Consider the following 19,822-nt stretch of genomic DNA (forward strand, 5'->3'; position numbering starts at 1 on the left):
GGCTGGAGTCCAGCCTGCACTGGAGCCTGTGTCCTGGGACGCAGGATAAATGAATCTGTGAAGACGTGGAAACGCCCGTAGAACAAGGGGGCCAGCAGGCAGCTGCCTGCACCGGCAGCTTCGAGGGGTGTGTGTGGGTTTGCTTTTTCTAAAATAGGGGCCAGAAGACCCTAGGTCCAGCACAACGAAGAAGAAATGCCCAACAAAACCAATTAAGATGTAGTTTATTGCTTGTTTTACCATAGCACCTTTAGGATTTTAAAAGTGTTAGACACACACACTATTATAGAACTTTCAAAACCCAATTAACTTAGAGAACCTTTTTGACAAGAACTGCCCCCTGGCCACATCACACATAAAGAGGCTACAAAACAGATCAAAACAAAAACAATGTTTAGTTTTGCCCCCCTAAGAACCGTTTACTGGAAAGAAGAGCGCACATGTGTTAGGGACTCGCACACTGAACACCCGACTTCCCAGGAGAAGGCGCAGGCGAGTTTGCTGAAGAAGTTGAGTATCTCTGGGTTCTCTTTAATTGGCTTAAGACCAAGTCAGTATTTCACATACACCCTGAACTCAGGTGGCATTCACAGTGAGACCCCAGCTGAAGCGCCACTGAGGTTAAACTGCAATCTTTCCTTTGAATTCAGTTGGGTTTGGCCCAGTCCTGGGGATATTGAGGATCAGGAAATCAGGGTAAGAAGAGCAAAGCAGCATCACACTCAGAAGAAAAGGCAAGGATCAGGGCCTATAAAAGAATCAAGCAGAAAAAAACCAAACCAACAAAATCGTTATTGCTGGTATAAAACTGTTTACAAACACTGTGGTTGTTCAGGAGATAATCTCTTGTAAGTGTAAGCATAGAGCCCAGGCACTTCAGTTATTTTCAGCTTCACACTTCTGGTGGGTGGACCCTCTCCCACCATCCTATCATCCAATGTATTAATACAATGTTCAGTAGTTAAAAAAAAAAACAAACCACAAAAAGAAGCCGCAAACAAAGAACGCTACATGATCTCCCCAACACAGAGACAGAATGGAAAAGGAAAAGAGCTCTTACAAACATCAACACACTCAACAAATCGCAGATAGGTTTTAAGAGCTGAAACAACCAGGACCTCACAGGATGAAAAGGACCTTTTCCATCATCTGCAAAACCCTCTGGGTCTGGGGCACAGTTTATGGTGTAGTGCCAGCCTCCAACACCAAACCAGTACAGCAGATACCCTACAGATCAGACATATGCCACCATCATCTTACTGTCTCATGATGCAAGGAAAAGAGGAAAATTTCTCCTGACAGTCACACTGAAGTGCCAGCCTATTTTCAAAATAACATATGGCTTTGAAACTGTGCTCCTTTTGTGCTTAAATGCAGATGTGCAAGGAGAGCACTGTCCTCATGGGGAAGCACGAGCGCGGCTGGGGGAGCCCAGCAAGGCACTTTCTCCAAAAACATTGGCATAGGAAGACTTGAGGAACTGGACGTAGTTTTGCATGCTGCGGTTGGTGCTGTCCGACTGCTCCAACCGATCCTTTAAATCCTGTATGCGGCTTTCATACCGGCGCTCTGCCTACATGAAGAAGCACAAAACACAGGCTGAAAGACAGCAACGTTCATCTTATTCACATTAACCTTCAGCTGTTTCCCAAGAGTGCTGAGAACAACAAGAATTAGCACAGCTGTAGATGATATTACTATAGATGGTGCTACGATATTTATAATTTGTTCTGCTCATTTCCAACTCTATTCAACAACCTGCGGAGAAAACCAGGAGACAATGCAGCTAATCAGTTGGGCTTTTAAAACTGATTAGCTATAGTTATGGGGAATTAAACACACTCTTTTCTGAAAGGCAATTTGACCTGATCCATGTGCCAGCTCAATTCCAAGTAAAACTCAAGTAAACCAGCAGGTTAAATAGGACATTATGAAAGATTCCCCTTCTTTCTTCTAGAATAAATCCCTTCCTCTAGAGGAGGAATAGCATTCTCTCTCAGATAACCAGGCACAGTCAACCAAGTTGAAATCTGTCCATGGTATCTGGTGCAAATCTCATTTGAACATAACAAAAAGTGATTCTTTTCTTAAACACGTTAAGTTTAGAGCAAGTTCATTCAGATTATTGCTGTAAGTAATATGCAAATGAGAGTCCACACTCCCAGATCAGGGACATAACAGACATGTCATGTCACACATCTGTCATTCAGGCACAGCTCTGCGTGACTTTTACAGCATATCCATAGGACCTTGGTTTATGGACTCCATTTGCTGCCAGGACACCACCGGCACAGCAAGAGCATCCCTTGCAAGTCACTCACATCATCTTTGCTCCGACGCAATTGGTTCAGCTCAGTTTTATTCCTACTTAGCTGGGTCTCCAAATCCAACATCTTAGACTGGACTGCCCTCTCTCTAGATGCTGCTCGCTCCCGAGTCTGTTCCACCTATGTGTACCAACAAAACAACTTTGTTAGAGGGTTGTCTACAGCAGAATGATTTTTCCCTACCCCATTGCCCACAAAAGCTCTATAAAGTTTAATTGGACACATCCTCATACATAAGCAGCAGCTCAGTTGTGTGCTTTCCTCTCTTCTGTTGCAAACTAGAGTGCAGAGTTCAGTTTTTCAATGGTTTAAGTGCTGACAAACAGTACCAGCACGTTTTATTATTTGTATTTCACTGAACGTGATGACTGTAATGAATTTGGTCATAGGCTGAGGCAGTATTTCCAGCATTCTTGTTGTTCCCCTTTTACAGTCTGGGTAGGTTTTGGCAGAATTCCCAAACACAAGAAATTAATTACTTGTTTTTTGGCATCCTCGATGGCCATCTCCAGCTGACGTGCCAAGGAGCTGCATTCACGGGTCTTCTCCTCTAACCGCAGCTGACACTGGTGGATTGACTCCTCACGTTTTGCTATGACCTGAAGGAATTCTATGTTCTGGGTATTTGTTGTTTCTAGTTTTCTGCGTTAAGACAATAAGGAAAGGAAACCTATTCATTTTAAATGGAGTGTGATTCAGTGCCTTTTCATCAGGTCCTGAGTAGTAGGGTAATAGATTCTATTCCCCCTTGAAGGGTGAGAGTTCCAGGAAACACTTCATTTCTCAAACCAAAATTGCAAAAACCGAAGGACATACAGCATACCCACATACCTGCATTTTCCCAGACATTGTCACTAAAAGGAACTTATAAACAGGGGTAAAAATACGGTAATATGTCGTAATCTCAAAACTGCCAGCCTAGATTGGAGAAGGAGCTGGTTTATCTGCTAAGCCACCATCCTTTCTAACAACATTCACAACAGGTGCTGCAAAAACGTATAAATCCCTCTCCAGTGGACAGCTACTGCTTAGAGATCCTTGTGGGATAAGCAAACACACACAATCCTGGAGGCACGCAGGGGACTGGAACAAGACTGAAGCTGTTTCAATCCCCTGAGAAAACAATGGGAAGAGGATGGAAATGGAAGGTTAAGAGAGCCTAGTATTTCTAACCTTTCCAGCTCCTCCACCTTCAAGGTGAGCTGTTTTTTGTCCTCCTGGGCAGACTGATACCTCTCTCTTGTCATCTCCGTTTTGTCCCCCTGGAGCTCAATCTAAAAATTACAGTAATTACTTCACACAGTAGTCACTACCACACATGACCAACGACCTAAAATGTATGCAGCTCGCCAGAAGGAAACATGCTTGATTAGTAATTTCTGGAGAGTGCCAGAAAAGGAACAGCGGACAGAAAAGCAAAGCACTAAACATCCATTTTGCTGGTGCTTCCAGTTAATGTTTGCAATGGTATGAGAAAAATTCTTCCATATTGCAAACAAAAAGCCAGGTCCGCAAATGCTTGCATGCAGAGCAACCACCCATAAGCGCGGCAAAATGCACACATTAAAAGCAGCCATATGCATGACAGCAGCCCACAAAAGTGCTAAAGCCTGAAATACCAGGACGATTTATAATTCCAAGCCCATCAGAGTAGAGCAGTCAGGCTGCAAGATCACCTGCTGTGTCCCGAGGCATGCTTGTAGAAGTCATGCCTGCCTGTAATCGTCCCACAGTACCCACACAATCCTCCCAAGGGACACAAACATAGGGGCTAGGAAAACAACCTGAAATCAGGGTGAGAAAACAAGGCTGGGACAGCACTAGCAGCAGAAAACCACAGGAGGGAAAGCTGACAAGGTGGTGAAAGAAACAAAAGTGAGTGCTGGCGTTAGCAAGTGTTGGTCACCACTGCTATTCAAGTCTCAATAAGGTTCTGCACCAAGGGATGAGAAACCTTGCAAACAGTAAGGAATGCTACTAGCTAAGCTGCTAGCTTCTTGCACAAAGACATGGCACACACCTTTATTTTGCAGAGCACGTTTAATCTTTTCAAAAAGAGATGAGAACAGAGACGAAGTTTGAACCTTCCTGTGACTAGAAATTCATCTTGGCTTCAGGCTTTTGGATTGCAGTGCTGCAGGTACTTTCTTCCAGTCCCTTACCTGCTGATGGAGATCTGAAATCACTGCAGACAGGTCCATGGTCTTCTTCTCATAACTCTGAAGCTGGTCCTGACATTCTGCTAGCTTCATCTCCTTGATCTTTAGGATCTCAGGCAGCTTTTCCAGTTCAGCAAGCTTGCTCTGAAACTGCTTACGTGCCTGTAATCAAAGAAGAGAACATGAGGAACTTTTAAATGTTCATAAGGTCAAGACTAAAAAAATTTCTCAACTTCAATGAAGCTTTGTTAGTCTGCAACCACGATGACACTGTGGATATTTGGCCAGTGTTGGAGTTCAAAGCCAAAGGTCTTCTCCTACTCCAAAAGGCTTTCTCTTAGGATTTGGCATTCCCTATGAATGCAGTGAGAATGAGTATTTTGGATCCTGGGCTTCAGTTTTACTAGAAGTACAAGCTGTTTTTTGAGGACTGCTGTTCTACATCAGACAATGGTGTAACCTACCTAGTCCCCTGTTCTAAACCACTATCTCTGCAACAAAGGAGACACTAAGCAATTTAAACACCTCTGAAGAATGCCATATAGTTAAAAAAAAGCTGCTAAACATTCAATAAATTTTGCAGAATGAACAAGTCCTGAGAAAAACTAACGGAAAAGGCAAACCCAAGATAAGCCTTTATTTCCTCTTCACAGCCATTTTTCACTACATTCAGAACGTTAAGATCCATGAATGTTTGCAAGTCTTTAGAGGAATAGCTACCAGTTCAATCTCCTTGTTCATTTCATCCTTTAGTGCCTTGTTCTCTTTATCACGCTTCTCCAGTTTTGCTGCCACATCATCTGCTTCCATTCGGGTCTTCAACACCTGGATGTTCAAAAAAACCCCCACATACTTTATCTGTCATATATAGTTTTCAACAACTGTGCAGTCTTTTGGGGTAACTAAAACTGCTCAAGGATCAGCAACAAGTCTCCTGCCACCAATTCCCACCCCAGAACTGTATTTGGAAGTTCACATTCTTCTGCCACCTGGGTAATTTGGGCTTCCCAGCAAATGTTCTCCCCTTTTGCCTTCTCTTCCTACTACCACAATATCCAAAGTACCCCCAGAAAAGCAGCCAAGTACTTGCTACACTAAAAGGCAGAAGAAAGCATTTCACTGTTTTCCTTTACCTTTTGAAAAGGAGCAGGGAAAAGTTATTAAGTAATTAAAACTAGTCTTCAGTTTTCAATTAATCCAGACCTCTCCGCTGTGGGAGTCAGCTCTTCCTGATGACCACGGTAGCAGCACACAGTGAGGAAGGCAAGCCTTCCACCTTTTGGCACACAGCACATGGCAGTCTGGATGCTGCCGTGCGAGGAAAAAGTCAGGCTAATAGAGACAAAAGGACCAAACCCATATGAAACTGCAACATCCTCCAAGAGCAAAGGGTTAAATCATTACAGAATAAGCCACAATAGCAACAGGAGAAAACATGTTTGTGCAAGGGCTGAAGGTTTTGATAAGACGCCTACCTGTGATTTGTAGGTTTCAATCAACCCTTCATAGTTCCTGACAGAGCTCTTGAGCTGCTGCACTTCCATCTGCGCTTGGTTCAGCTTTTCCTCCATCAGCACCATACCAGCCTGGAAAAAGACATTTTCTGTTGAGTGCTTGGAAGTAACTGCCACGCTAGCTGTCTAACATGGTCTAGACTAAGAAAAAAGACTGTTGTCAGTGTAAGTTGGCAAAACTTCCCAGACTTCAACGGATTGCCAAATTCACATCAGCAGAGCACAGAGGTTCGGGATGGATGTGCAATCTTTCCCTTTGCCTGAAGGAGCTGTGCTACTTGGATTAGAGCCACTCCTTATTTGCATCAATGCCTAGCTTTTCAAGAAGAAAATGCAGTAGGTCACCTATGAGATCACCAGAGGTAACAGATGAAAGAAGAAATATGCCAGCCATTTTTTTTATTCTGGAGATTACCATTCTGTCTGCACGAGCTACAGTTGTTTGTTCTCTGGCCAGCAGCATGAAGATGTAAGGACAAGCTGTAAGATCCCAGCTGGAAGAAACAGTACTTGGATTGGAGAGAACTTCTAGCCAAAATGTGGGAGAAACCTATTTCTCCTAGAATGTACACTTCCCTTCACGTCTCTTCCCAGCACACTTGCCCTATCATACTCAGGTTATGGTGAAAACTGGTTTGAAACTGAATGGGAGCAATGGGCGCAACTCAACTCTGTCCTCAGAGGCCAAGCAAACTTGTTATAATTTCTCCTTTTTCTTCCCAGCATCTCAGCTTGAAAGCCCTTGAATCGCTGACCTTTAGTCTTTCGTTCTCCATTTTGAGAGAAGTGGTCTCTGTAGTCTGTTGATGCAATTTTTCCACCAAAGTTTCTCTGTCCTTCCGCATGTTGTTCTCTAAGGTCGCGTGTTGTTCCCGGAAGTCTGCAGCTCGGCTGCCATACAGAAAGAAAATTAATCCTTGAGTGACAAGAAAGAATAAGACTCCTAACACTTGAAAATTAGCTTCAGAAACACAGCTTTTCCCTACCCTTTCATCTTCCTCCTCCAGTCATGTATGCACACCTATCTATTACACTACTACCACAATCTTCTTAGCCTCTTTGAAATTAACTTGAGTTGCTCCCCTGGAGCTCAAATGCATTGCCTCCAAGATACACAGCATAAAGAGATAACCTCTCTCTTTTCTCATACCTACCTATTTTTTCGTGCAGGAACAACTGTACTGCAGTGATATCAACACATTTATTTACCTTCACAACAAAGCTGGCATGAACTACACTGCCTAGCTCTTCTGATCCCTGCCACTCAAGTTTCTCAAACAGGTCTCAAAAGAAAAACAACCTTAATTCTCTCAAAGTGTTACAAAATGGCAACGGAACAGAATTTTTAGGGTCAGCAAACCCTTTAAAAGTCTGCCTTTGCTGCGGCAAGTCAGCAGCGCAGGCAATCCCTCTCTCTCTGAACTGCTCTAGCCCTTAGACAGTGCTGGTTTTGCTTGGATATTTTCAGACAATCCAATTAAATTATTTAATTTAATGCTATTATTAAATTAAATTAAACTAAACTATCCTTGAACTTGGAACACATCCCCATTCATGCTGGTTGCTTCAGACTAATTGTATCTTAACCTGTTCAGCGCAACAATTTCCTGTTGGAGGTCACTCTTGTCCTTTGCTACTTTGTTGTAGCGACTCCTCCACGACTCCAGGGTAGACAGCACCTCAGCAATGTAACTGTCCTATCAAACAAAAGAAATACACAAGAAAGAGCAAGGGTGACAAAAATGCCACTGGATATGGAATATGCAGACAACATGCCGATATGGGTAAGCATAATGTGTGAAGAGACTTCACTAAGACTTTTAAAATACCGAGGACAAGTATGTATTTATATTCTTCCTGAACCTTCAGAGAGAGGTGTTCTCCAACACTACTGTCAGCCAACAGATATAACAGCAGCAAAAAAGAATCCTCTCTGAAGGCAGACGAACTATCAGTAATACAAAGCATGGCTAAGATTCTACTAGTGCCTCTGGTCCCCTGAATTCTAAAAACAAGGAAGAGGAAAAAAAAAGAAAAAAAAAGTAGCCTAAAATCCACGTTCCCTTCTGATTTGTCTAACTTTTCTAGTTTTTCTTTATATCCTTCAGTCATTTTTCAACAGGAAATTCCAGTATGCCTCTAAGACTTTGTACTTTTCTGCTCTGAATAGTTTCTCGATTAGCAACCAACTCCAATTAGAGATTTCAGCCCAAACCGCAAGACTTTGTTTTATTGGCTTTTGACAACCCTCAGATGGTTCTAAAGAACCAGGTGAAAAATCAGATCTATTAGTTTAGTATGATCTAAGTTATTGCATGTCCTAAGTTAAGGACACACAGTGAATATAGTGACAGCTGAGAAAACTAGATTTGTTCTAAACTTAGCATAAATGGGTCAAGGCATCCAGTCAAAACCAAAACTCATTAGTTGAAAGCAGAGTCCCCAGGGCTGCTACCAGAATTCAAAGATTTAGATGCATGACCTGAAATGAGGTCTGTCCTCCTGTATTATCTCAGGTACCTTTTCTGCTAGCTGGACAGTCAGTTGCTGTGTATACTCTTTACTCCGCTCTGCCCACTCTTTCTGTGCGTTGATGGTTTTCTTCAGGGCCTCTTTATCACAATCTGCCTTCTGCTTTAGCTTTTTCAGCTGTTCCATGATACGTTCCACTTCTGCCTTATGCTGAGCTTCACTGCGCTCCAGGTTCTGCAGGGGGGGGAAAAAACACACCATATGGAATAATGCCCTTATACCTGCATACCCAAAACAGCAACTAATTTCCTAGAAATGGTGGAGACAGCTGGGCATAAACCCCCAACCTTCAGCCTGGAGGTACTTGCAATCTGCTTTCACCTGCACAATCCTGTCCTAATGCTGAAAGACGTCAGCTTGACACGTCTTCCTTTCCTTCCAAGAGTCTTCCTTTCTTCTTTCATCAGCTGCTCTCTAGAATACCGATTTTCTCTCCTGACCAAGGTAAGTCTGGCCTACCAGTCTTTAGATCTAACCGAGAACATTCTCCTTACTCAACTGAAACATTCACATATTATAACGTTGCTTTATGCAGCTATATATATACCTTGAATGAATTAGAGCTCCTCTAAACCATCAACACACATACATTCATCATAATATCGCATCAACAGATATGTTAAACATAAGACTTTGAACAAGATAAACCAGAGCAAATTTTCCCCATCGTTAACACTGTAGAAAGCATGCATGAGCGTGATCAAATACACAAACTCATGGCACAGCATTTTTCCCAGATTAAAAAACATTTCCCAAACTAAATTGTTCACAATCTGGCTTCGGTTTAGTCAAGCATCAAGACAGATTGTAAACAATTATGTAGTAATTAACTTAGGAAAAAAACCCAAACTGATTAATGCACCTGCACCTTAAAGCTATGATTTTGCTTCATGCAAGAAAGTGAAAAGATTTTTCTTTTCTTACTTCCTTTGAAAAGCATGCTGTGCATTACTGGGGTAAACATCACCAGCCAATATTTCAGTTTACTGGACACAGTAGGAGGAGAGCTGGTGAGCGCTACTTCCCCATCAGTCAGTTCAGTTTTGAGAGTAAATGAAGAGGCAAACCCCCGGTACCACTGACAACATACCCGTGTCTGTACAGTCAGACGGTTGTTCTCCGCTTCTTTGTTTCGCAGCTGTGCTTGTAAATGGCCTCTCAGAGCCACCATAGATTTGGAGAGTTCCCACGCTGTCTTTGCCTGGTCCTAAATAAGAAGCAATAAGACACACGCCTTTTTCCTCAAGAAGCTAATAGAAGGAATACTGCATAGTCGGTAACAGCCTCTGATTTCTTCACTGAACGATTATCTCCAGCCACCTCCACTTTCCCTTTGCAGCTCTCCTACTCCAGCAAAACGGAGAACAAAGAGTAGCCCTTTATTTTACATCAGATGTGAATGACTGGCCTGAAAGATTTGTTCTAGGGCAAAACATTCTTCAAATCTAATCTCTTCCCCTACACTCCCCTTTTACTTCCTAAACAGAGGAACAGACTGGAGTTTGACATCAGGAACCAACAGGGCCTTAAACAGGCAATTCAGTGATAAATCCAAGCAAAGAGAATACTACCTATTCATCCTTGTGACGGATGTCTCATTAGCAGAATATGGAATCCACAGCTCTGTGGGAATTGGTAGCTGTCTGTCTAGTTTTATAAGCAAGCCAGTCATCCGATCCCTTATAAAAATAATCATCTGCAAATACAAACTCATATTTTGGACTACCTGTGGTTCTACAGAACTGGATGGTGGAGCAGGGAGGGAAAAACAGAAAAAGGAAACTACCTTTTCTGTCTGTATCTGAATGATAAGATTGTCCACTACTTCTTCTTTCTCCTGAAGCCTCATCTGAAGTTGCTGGGAAAACAAACACCACTCAGATGCAGATGTTAAGTAACAAACACGTTTAGGTTGGCAGGTGGAGGGAAAGAGGTGTAACTGCCTCCCTCCTGAGACCCTCTCATCCATGGCCCTCTGGTATCCACAGCAAGAGCATCCTTCAGCCCCAGAAAAACAGGCTGCACTCTCAAGCAGAAAGCAGAAGAGATACACGTACATTCGTGTAACAGGGCATAGGATGCCCAGTCCAGAACAAGGACCTGAGAGGATGATACATCCACAGACAAAAAAGGGCATTACCTGTGTCTCACATCAAGTTTTATAAATTCTGGCAACACAATAACTATTCTTAGTTTACATTCAGTACCATAAGAAAAGGTAAGCGGAATCATTTGTGCTCAAACATAATAAGAACAGGCTTAAGCTCTCCTTTGTAGCTGAATACTGTAAATCCTTATGATGCTCCTATATGCAGGTCTCAGTTGAGCTATCCCCATTCTAAGCCCCCACGTTTCAAAGGCTATGAAAATCCATCCACTCTGAAATGTAGATTGTTAACCGAAGGAGCAATACAGTGGCTCTGACTACCACAAAAGCCAGAATATTTTTTATTGGTCTAAAAGGTGTTATTGTAAGACCTATGACTGAATACAAGACAAAGCAGAGCTTGTTATTTTAGTTTCTGCTTTATCGTTTTAAAGAGAGAGAGAGATATACTGTGATTTGCTTACCACTTTCTCTGCATCTGACTCAGCCAGCCTTTTCAGCAGTGCTCCTTGCTGCTCCAGTATCTTCTGAGCATCCTTCTATAAAAGGAGTGAGAAAACCTGTTAATTAAAAAGTCAGTTTTATACAGATTCTTTAAATGGAACTGCGCAAACAAACTATTGCCTCCCACAGTTGCAGCAGCAATTCTTAGAAGATATCTGGAAGCATCAAATTTGCTAAATATTTCACAGATCATCACCTATCTCAGAAAGTTTCTCCACTTCTCAGTTAAAGATCATGATGAAAAGCACGATGGCAATTTAAGATCTTTCCAAACCCTCCCGCTACTCAGGGAAAGTAATTTGGAAGAACTCAGTCCTTCTATCCAGTCTCACCGGTAGCTGAAAAAACTGTTAGCATCAACCTGCTTTTGCCCAAATGGAATATTAACTACATGAAGAATAGCAATTTTATTCCTGTATTGCTCTTACAAGCAATGTAGAATTGTTTTGTACAAGCAATACAGAATTATTTACAATTTCTCTGTATTGCTCTTAGAGCCTACAACAATTATGTTCTGAATATCCTCAGGTACCTGTTAGCTAGGGCCACATGTAGTTCTTAGACTTCAGCCAATGCAACCGTAGCAGTAACATTTCAGACTAGCATGATGAGCAGACACAGCTCTATCCAGATGAGAAAGAGCTGGCAGCACAGTAGTGTCTATACCTTTTAATACAGTCAAAGACTCGATGGTCTAACATCCTCACAGCAGAAAAGCCAGTCTTACTCTATGAACTAGGCAGGTATAAAAAACCCACAAACCATTGATCCTTTATGACACAGAGTCAAAACAGGGCTGGGAAAAAAAAGAATTAAAAGAATCTCAAATTCAAATTCCATTTCAGTCCACAGGACAACATAGCCTCCCTGTAATCAGCTAAGTTCAACCACACAGCACTGCTCACCTCCTGGTTATGCCGCTCTCTGAGAAGTTCTTGTAGTCTCCGATTGGTTTCTTCAAAGGTGCTCAATTTCTGGAGCAGAAGCTCTTTTTGTCTTGTCAGTGCGTTAATGTCTGAGCTGCTCATGTGTTTCTCCTACAGGAGAAACAAAACAAACAAACAAAAAACATTGTTCACATTGAATTAATGTACGAAGCCGATACAAGCACAAGCAGTGCAACAGTCAGCACCATGTGCGCAGGTCGCTGGATGCTGCAAGTGAATACCCCACTGTCAAACAAAACCAGCAAACGCCTTAAGCATGTTAAATCCCTCCACTCTTCCTTACATTTTTCTGGATCAGCAACTGTAACATTACATTTTTAAGACAGCCGTAGAACAGGACAACGTAGTCAAGGCAAGAACAGAAAAGGACAACACCTACAATGCTGAGTCTCCCAATTGTATTTTTCAGGGCATGGATCTGCCTGGCTGCTGCTGCTCCATCCCTTTCTGCCTCGCTCAGCTTGGACATCAAACACTCCTTCTCATGCTGCAAGTACTTTTTCTGTAGCCTGTAATGACAGTTCAGTCATCAGAGGAACAAGAAGCTTTGACAGCTGTACCGGCCACTATTGATACACAGTTTGTTAGGTTAAAACTCAAAAACCTTTGAATGAGAGCATAAACGCTCTAAACAAACACTACTCAAGCAATTTACCCTCTTTCAGTGTGGAGGCTGTTCTGACAGATGCCAGCAAATAGACACCAGGAGCTTGCTAGGACCACCGCTATGGAACAGGAACGTAAGAGGGGACAAATGGGGCTTATACTAAAGCCTATACACATCACTAAACAAAACGCAGTACTTCGCTTTTCCTAGGCTCTTCAGCCACACCAGAAATAAGACTCCAAACAGCTGAACATGAAACAGGAAAGCACACCAAGACATACGTGGTAAAGTTTTTAGCCAGGGCTTGTAATCTCAGTAGTATTCACGAAGTTTTCTGAACAGGCAACACACAGTACTAACTTCCAAGTCATCTTTCCTAAGGAAAAAATAAATCTAACTCGTTTATACCATTGGTGTTCCCCTGGGGACACAGACTTCCCTAATTCTTTACATACAAAGCAGATGCAAAAAGCGTTGGAGGCCTTCAGGGTCACTAAAAGAAAACAACAAACATGATTCAGTCCTCTCAGGGCTGGCACTCCTGTCTCAGTACGAATTTCGCAAAGGCCAAAAATTCTCTAGTTTTCAGCTCCGTACGTATTTATTTGTTGGGCTACCAATTTCATCATAATTCAAACGGCATCTCTTAACTTTCAAAATATTAATTGCAGAGCTAGGATGACCCTCCAGTAGGCCACACAGGCCAGCTGCTCTCAAGAGTTTCTTCCATTCCAATAATCACGCCAGGGCCCTTCCCCACAGCTACAGCCATCTGAAGTTCTCCTTCCAGAAGGTGACAAAACCCATGAGAACGTCAGTTCTTCAGCAGCACTGCAACCCATGGGACAAACTACAGCCTCAAACAGTGTTAGCAATAAAGGCAGCGGGTGTCCTGCAAGTACCACTACTTGCAGTAACAACGGAGAGCTGGAGCTTTCTTACACAGTCAGGTGTTTCTCTTCCCTTATGCGCTCAATATTGCGCCTGAGCAGCGTATTCTCATGTTCTGTTTCTACCAGCTCTTGAGTGACCTCATTCAGTTCTTCTTTCTGCTCCTCAAGAAGACGTTTTGCCACTCGTTGCTGTTCCTCCTTTTTCTGCAGCTTGGCCTGATGACAATATTTAAATAGAACTTAACATAAACCAAGTGTTTTTAAAGTGATACACAGAATCCACATCTCAAACCAGTGAACCAGCTACTCAACTGTACCAAACAACAAAAGGCTATTTTTTTTTTCATTGCTCTATTTTCTTTTTTTTTTTTTTTTCTTTTTTTCTTTCCTGCCTAGATATTCCCAGGTTGTTTCTGCGCACAAAGGGCATGACTCCCTGGAAATACCTCCCATCCCACGAACACAGACACACACAAGTGTCCTGGCTTTAAGTCACGTACCAGAAATTGTCATCAGCCACAAGACATGGGACAGACCTCAAACGTGGCAGGAAAGGACTTTTGGTAGCAGTTCACCCACAGGACATGGCTCCCGCTGCTCTGCTATAGCTTTGTGAGATTCAGGGAGCTGGGTGAAAACAACCTGAATAGTCCCTGGCATTCTGTTTCCACCTACCCAATTTGGATTACCCAGGACGTTCCGTGGCATTAATTCCATTAAATTTTGTAGCATAAATAAAACTGAAAACAATGTAAGAAAACCTATTCTTGTTCACGACTTGAACTTCAAGTAGGTTTGAGTAAAATAATAACAATACAAGATTTGCTACCCTCAGTGTTAACTCAAAGTTAAAAATACAGTTTACCCGCATCATGATGTATCTTATGAAACCGGGGAACATCTCCTACCCATTTTTTTAAGTGGTGTCAAGTACATAAGAGGCTATTTATCAGGAAAACACAACATCACTGGGTTGCACATTTTGAAACAGAATCAGAAGAAACAATCTTGTTAAGAAAGTGGATTCTTTGACAATAAAACATCAACATACTGTATTTTTCACCTTCTAGAATGACCAGTTTTCAGACTTTGGGCTTGGGCAGAAAACCGAAACACAGCAATACCTTATTAAATGGATAATGTTTTAAAACGTTTCATAGTAGGGTTTAGTGAATTTCTCACTAGGGTAGTTCAGCTCTTCTAAACAACTCAGATGGATTTTTATTTTTTAAGCAAGCTAGCAACAGCCTGGGTAGTCTTCCACTGCACCAAGACTTGACTCCAGCCTCCTCCTGCCAAACAATCAGCTACGAGCCCCGAGTCAGCAGGCCTTTACACTGTCTCCTCACCTCATTCTTCAGCGTTCCCACCACATTAATCAGACTATCTATCTTCTCAGCATCTTCCTCATCTGTAGAGAGGTCACTCAGGTGCAACACTGACAGCATTTTTTCTGAATCTGGAGGCACAATTTCTAGGCGGTGAGTTGGTCCCTGGCAGAAAATAAAAGGCATCATTTATTTAGTATAAAGTTATAAATAGTATTCTAACCCTAACTCTGCCAAAAACAGAGACCAGGTCGCATCACTGCAATAAGCCTGATAAGGAAAAAAGCATTTGTAAACAGCTCTTTCATTTCCATCAGGGAAAGGTCAAGAATGCAGAAAGACTAGAACAGAAAAAGAAAAAAAAAATACAATGGAAGTTCAATTCCCATCTAGGAAGAGCCAGGAATATAAAAAGTCAGAACTATCAACCCACGAGAAAGAAAGTATTACACAATGCTACGCAAATGCTCCATGCTTCGGAAGAGACTAAGAACAGCAGCCCCTCGTGTGCCTCCAGATGAGGTCTTGAAGGGAACTAGCAAAAATTACAGCAAAGACATCTATCTGGCTTCTAGAGGTAGAAAGGCATGACATAGCCATAGGCTGCTAATTAATTTCAAAATGTTCTGTATTAAAAAATGAAAAAGACTTACAGAAGACACTTAAAAGGGATGGTAGGTGACAGTAGCCTTCTTTCAGATCAGCCCAGCTCCCTCACTACACAACTGCTCTCTTCAACCTCAGGTAAACCTGGAATTTTGTTTTAAAGAGCAAAATCAGCCATACCTCCCACCTGCAGGTGGAATCCCGGACAGATGTTTTGCCTGGGGGCATCCAGGGAGCCTTAGTTTTCACCTGGGCAGCTTGGCACACATTTACAGTATCCCTTTTCTTTTTCTGTTTGTGCTTTTGCTAAAGAAAGAGAAAATAAAATAAATCACAACTTTCAAATAACCATTTACATTTTTTAGTGCTGAAAAACCAGATGAAAGATCATTCACACACAAGCAACACATTTACACATGATACACCAGATGAGGTGAGCCAGCAGCCCGCAGCAGGCTCCCACCCGGCAGACGGCAGGCTATTGCACGTCCAGCTGACGGCGCGGCCAGGTGCAGTACGTTCCCGTCTGTCACACAGCAGCTCTGCTCTGTCACTGGGGTACCCGCACTCGTGATGCCGTGAGAGCCTTACCCGGCCGGCTGGGGTGGGAGGCTGGGGCGAGGGGGAAGGAAGTCCCTTCTCTATGGAAACACAAAAAGATACCGCAATACAACCCATTCACGTGAAGAGGGAACAACCTGGGAGATCCCGTCTCCATCCCAGATTCATCTCAAAAGAGCAGCTGTATCATTTGACAACAGCACGACCGGAGAAAGCAGAACGGTGCAGTGCAACTGATTACGAAAAGCCCCTGCAGCGTTTTCCCCACTTTGCAGTCAGCTAGCAGGTGCACACCTACTGTACTGAACTCAGGGTGCTCTAACTGCGGGAACAGTAGTGGTTTTGCATAGTTCTAGCCTTAGAGAAAAATCAGATGTCCTAAACATTCCCTACAGGCAGTTAATTAATAGGAGTCATTGACTTCACTGTCAGGCCCTACTCCCTTGGTATTTGCCGTTAGCAACAAACACAAACTTACGGAGGCCTTGGAACAGGATGTCTGCACGTAAGGAAGAATGAGCTAGCAACTTCCATCACCTTCGGAGAACAACTTTACATAAACATCCAGCTACAACAGAGGATGTGATATCGCTAGAAAATCAACTTCAGTATTGCCTTCTACCTGCTGTGGAGAAGGCTATGAAGAGATTCCCCTTGCCGCATAGCTCAGCAGACTGATAAGATGCTTAATGCCAGAGGTTGGTTTGAATCCAGACTTTTTCTAAGCACATTTATTCCAACACATTCAAGACGGTATCTGAAACACCTAGATACTACCTTTCCCCAAAGCTTTTCTATAAAAAGAGGGATGAAGCCAAAAGAAAAACTGTTCTCAGGACACAAATCCAGGAAATAAAGGGAAAAAAAAATATCTCCCAAACCGTATCACATTGGAAGCAACACTCCTCACAGCCACACACTTGAACGTGAAAAGTAACTATATATTCTACATCATACTTACATCATTTTAAACACAGAAATTGCATTACTGAAAAGTCACCACCGAATACAAATTCAGGTCCTACAGTTCTAATACAACAGTAAAACAGAGCTTGAAGATTTTGTGGTGCTTCTAGGACTGTTCACCTTCTTCTCTGTAGCCACATGCTCCTACCTGGCATTTTGCGGGTGTGGCTTTCTGGGCCTTTTTAATATGGACATGGACAGGAGTGTTTTCATCCACATGGACGTGCAAAGGAGGAGATGAGGAACGGTTCTTCATGGTTCTTCTCCCACAAATGGGAAAGGGAAATACAATGAAAGGAAACCTGTGAATAAGGAAACTGGAAATAACATTTCCCTCTGTGCCAGAGAGCAACAACAGCCAGCCTTGGTTAAAGTTTGAGCTTTCTTTCAGTGGCACCTGCCACTCTGAACTGCACACTGTTTTGCTGTAAAGCTAGGATTAATACAAGTAATTTCTCTGCTTCTGCTATTTTCTACTTTCAGCATGGTTATTGAAGACCAAATACAGTTGGATTGATAGCAGGTGTCTGTAAGAGTCATTGGAGTTCAAAGTCTTAAGAGCAAGTGAGCAAATCAAGGGTTCCAGTAACCAACACAATCTGATTGCGAAGACAAATTTGAAAGGGGTGGGAGAAGAGGAGCATTAATTTAAGCGTTAAGAAAAATCAAGACCCATTGGATCCTTCCACCCCAGAATGCTGAACCTGTAGACTCTTTCAGACATGCTTAACCTTAAGTGTCCTTTTTTTTTGTTTAACTTTTGAAGCTAAACAAATATTTAAAAGCTTTTGGATCGCAGCATTTCTTTAATCTTCAGAAAAAAGCATAACCTTAAGCAATACTGAACAACATGAAGAAGCCTAGAGGTGCAAGGTTAGTCATCATCTTCGAGCTTGATGTTGAGTAATGGCATAAAGCAATTGCAAATCTTACAAAAATCCACCAGCAGCACTCCTCTGATTCTGGCAGAAAGGTTTTTGTCAGCCTTGGTAAAATTACTTACAGTTGTTCTAAAGCTTTTAGCTCTTCTGGACAGCGTGCTCTGTGCAGGGACTGAAGTCACTTTGATGTTGTTGATGAGTGAGGGACACCTGATATAGAAACAATAATAAAATGACTATCAATAGGAAAAGGTGCCAATTTCTGAACATCCTTTCAATTTAAGGCAACACATAGGCTCAAATACATCAAATGTATGAAACCAAACAACAAAAGCTGGTGTGTCCTGGCTTCCTCTGACAAGCTTGGGATGAGGGAAGGACCAAGACTGTAGATCCTTACATACCGATGACGAAAGCTGGTTTAACCAATGGAAATGTTTTGTACAATTACACAATGCCCTTAGTTACAAACCTTCAAATTCTAACTGCAAGTTTTAACCAGTTTCATGAGGAAGCAAGGTTTGAACAGTTCCAGAGTACCTGTACATCCCCTCCCAAACCACACCCCCCCCCAAATTCTACCATCAACAACAAATTCTATACAGCCTGACAGAAACGTTGAAGCACTAGGTTTATACGGTTTTGCAGGCTGAAGAGATGCATCCAAATCAGCACTCATGCTGAAGGAGGAAACGCAGCACCGCACAGACCAACCGGCGCTGCGGTGTGGTCCCTGCCTGCCCAGCAGACCTGTGCATACTGGTTGGCCGACCAGTAGCACCCAAACTGGGAGCCAGCCGCAGTACCAGCAGCTTCTTGCCTGGTGGGACTTGGGGGGCTTGAAGAAACGCGAGCAAGGGAGGATGGCTGCTGGGGCGGGGGTGAAGTGACGCTACGAGGGTAGCGCCAGGCTTTGCGGGCTGACCTTGGGGGAACACCGCGTTCGCCGGGCGAGAACAAGCGTTACTGGTAGGGGGTGGCGCAGGATGCCGTGCGGCGCTGGGCCGCTCTGGCGCTCGGGTTCGGCTGCCGGCTCGCCAGGGCTCCGTGATAACCGGCTCTACACAGCCACCGGCACGGCTGCGCCTGCTCCCGAGCAGGGGATGTGTAAACCAAGCACACCCCGGTGTCACACCGGCTGCGCGGCAGTCGGGACAGTCGGCGGGGAAGGCCGAGCAGCACGTCCCGGGCTGGGAACGGGGAGAGCCGGCGGGGGGCTGCCCGGCTCCCGGCCGTGCACAGCTCCAGCACCGGCTGCTCCAGGCCGCCGCCTACGCCTCGTCCCGCTGAGAAAGGTTAAACTCGCCCAGGCCCAGGTGGGGGGGGCCAGGGCTGACCCGAGCCGTACGGAGCCCCGGAGCCACCGCGGCCGGGGCCCGGGCCGCTGCCCCCCGGCCTACCGGCACGGCTCGCTCCAGCAGCTCCCGGCGGCTCCGGCCTCCTGCGGCGGGCGGGCAGCGCCCCGGCCTGGGCCCGCCTTAGCGCTGGGCTACCCGGGCACCCCCGGCCCGCGCAGCCGCCCCGCCGTCCCCCGCCCTTTCCGTTAACGCGTTTAAAGCCGCCCGCGAGCGCGCGGTCCCCGCCGCCCCGGCCCGGGGCACCAGGTGCTCCCCACCGCTCGGCGGCGGGCGCCGTTCCCGGGGCCCGGCGCCCCCGGGGACACCCCCGCCCGCCCTCACCGTGAAGGGCCGCGCGGGGCCCGCTGCCGCCTCAGGAGGCCGACGCCGCCGGCGGGGAGGCGCTGCCGCTGCCACGGCGACCCGGCGGCCGGGCCGGGAGCTCCGCGCTTCTGGGGCCGCCCGCCCGCCGCTCCCACTGGGCCGTTCAAACCCTGCGCGTCACCCGGCCGCCGCGTCACAAGGCCCCGCCCCCCACAGGCCGCCGCTACGG

The 19,822-nt window shown here is 44.5% G+C and overlaps 1 protein-coding gene across 7 annotated transcripts; it reads right to left on the reverse strand.

Moving 5' to 3' along the window:
* Positions 1 to 207: 207 nt before the first annotated feature.
* ODF2 (outer dense fiber of sperm tails 2) lies at positions 208 to 19,219 on the reverse strand. Of its 7 annotated transcripts, none has more exons than XM_040605938.1 (21): positions 18,858 to 19,219; positions 18,055 to 18,142; positions 17,200 to 17,311; positions 15,705 to 15,830; positions 14,940 to 15,083; positions 13,640 to 13,806; positions 12,470 to 12,599; positions 12,049 to 12,180; positions 11,104 to 11,178; positions 10,319 to 10,390; positions 9,623 to 9,739; positions 8,521 to 8,706; positions 7,588 to 7,697; positions 6,756 to 6,891; positions 5,962 to 6,072; positions 5,207 to 5,311; positions 4,490 to 4,648; positions 3,501 to 3,601; positions 2,807 to 2,969; positions 2,322 to 2,447; positions 208 to 1,573 (listed from the first exon to the last, which is right to left on the reverse strand). In XM_040605938.1, exons 3-21 carry the CDS (start codon positions 17,305 to 17,307, stop codon positions 1,400 to 1,402), a joined length of 2,442 nt encoding a protein of 813 aa, XP_040461872.1. In that variant the 5' UTR covers positions 17,308 to 17,311; positions 18,055 to 18,142; positions 18,858 to 19,219; the 3' UTR covers positions 208 to 1,399. The 7 variants fall into 7 exon arrangements, with proteins under 7 accessions (XP_040461872.1, XP_040461870.1, XP_040461871.1 ...); XM_040605936.1 differs by having other exon boundaries at positions 17,200 to 17,353; XM_040605937.1 differs by having other exon boundaries at positions 17,200 to 17,368.
* Positions 19,220 to 19,822: the final 603 nt, after the last annotated feature.

Source organism: Falco naumanni, chromosome 9 (assembly GCF_017639655.2).
Source record: "Falco naumanni isolate bFalNau1 chromosome 9, bFalNau1.pat, whole genome shotgun sequence".
NCBI lineage: Eukaryota > Metazoa > Chordata > Aves > Falconiformes > Falconidae > Falco > Falco naumanni.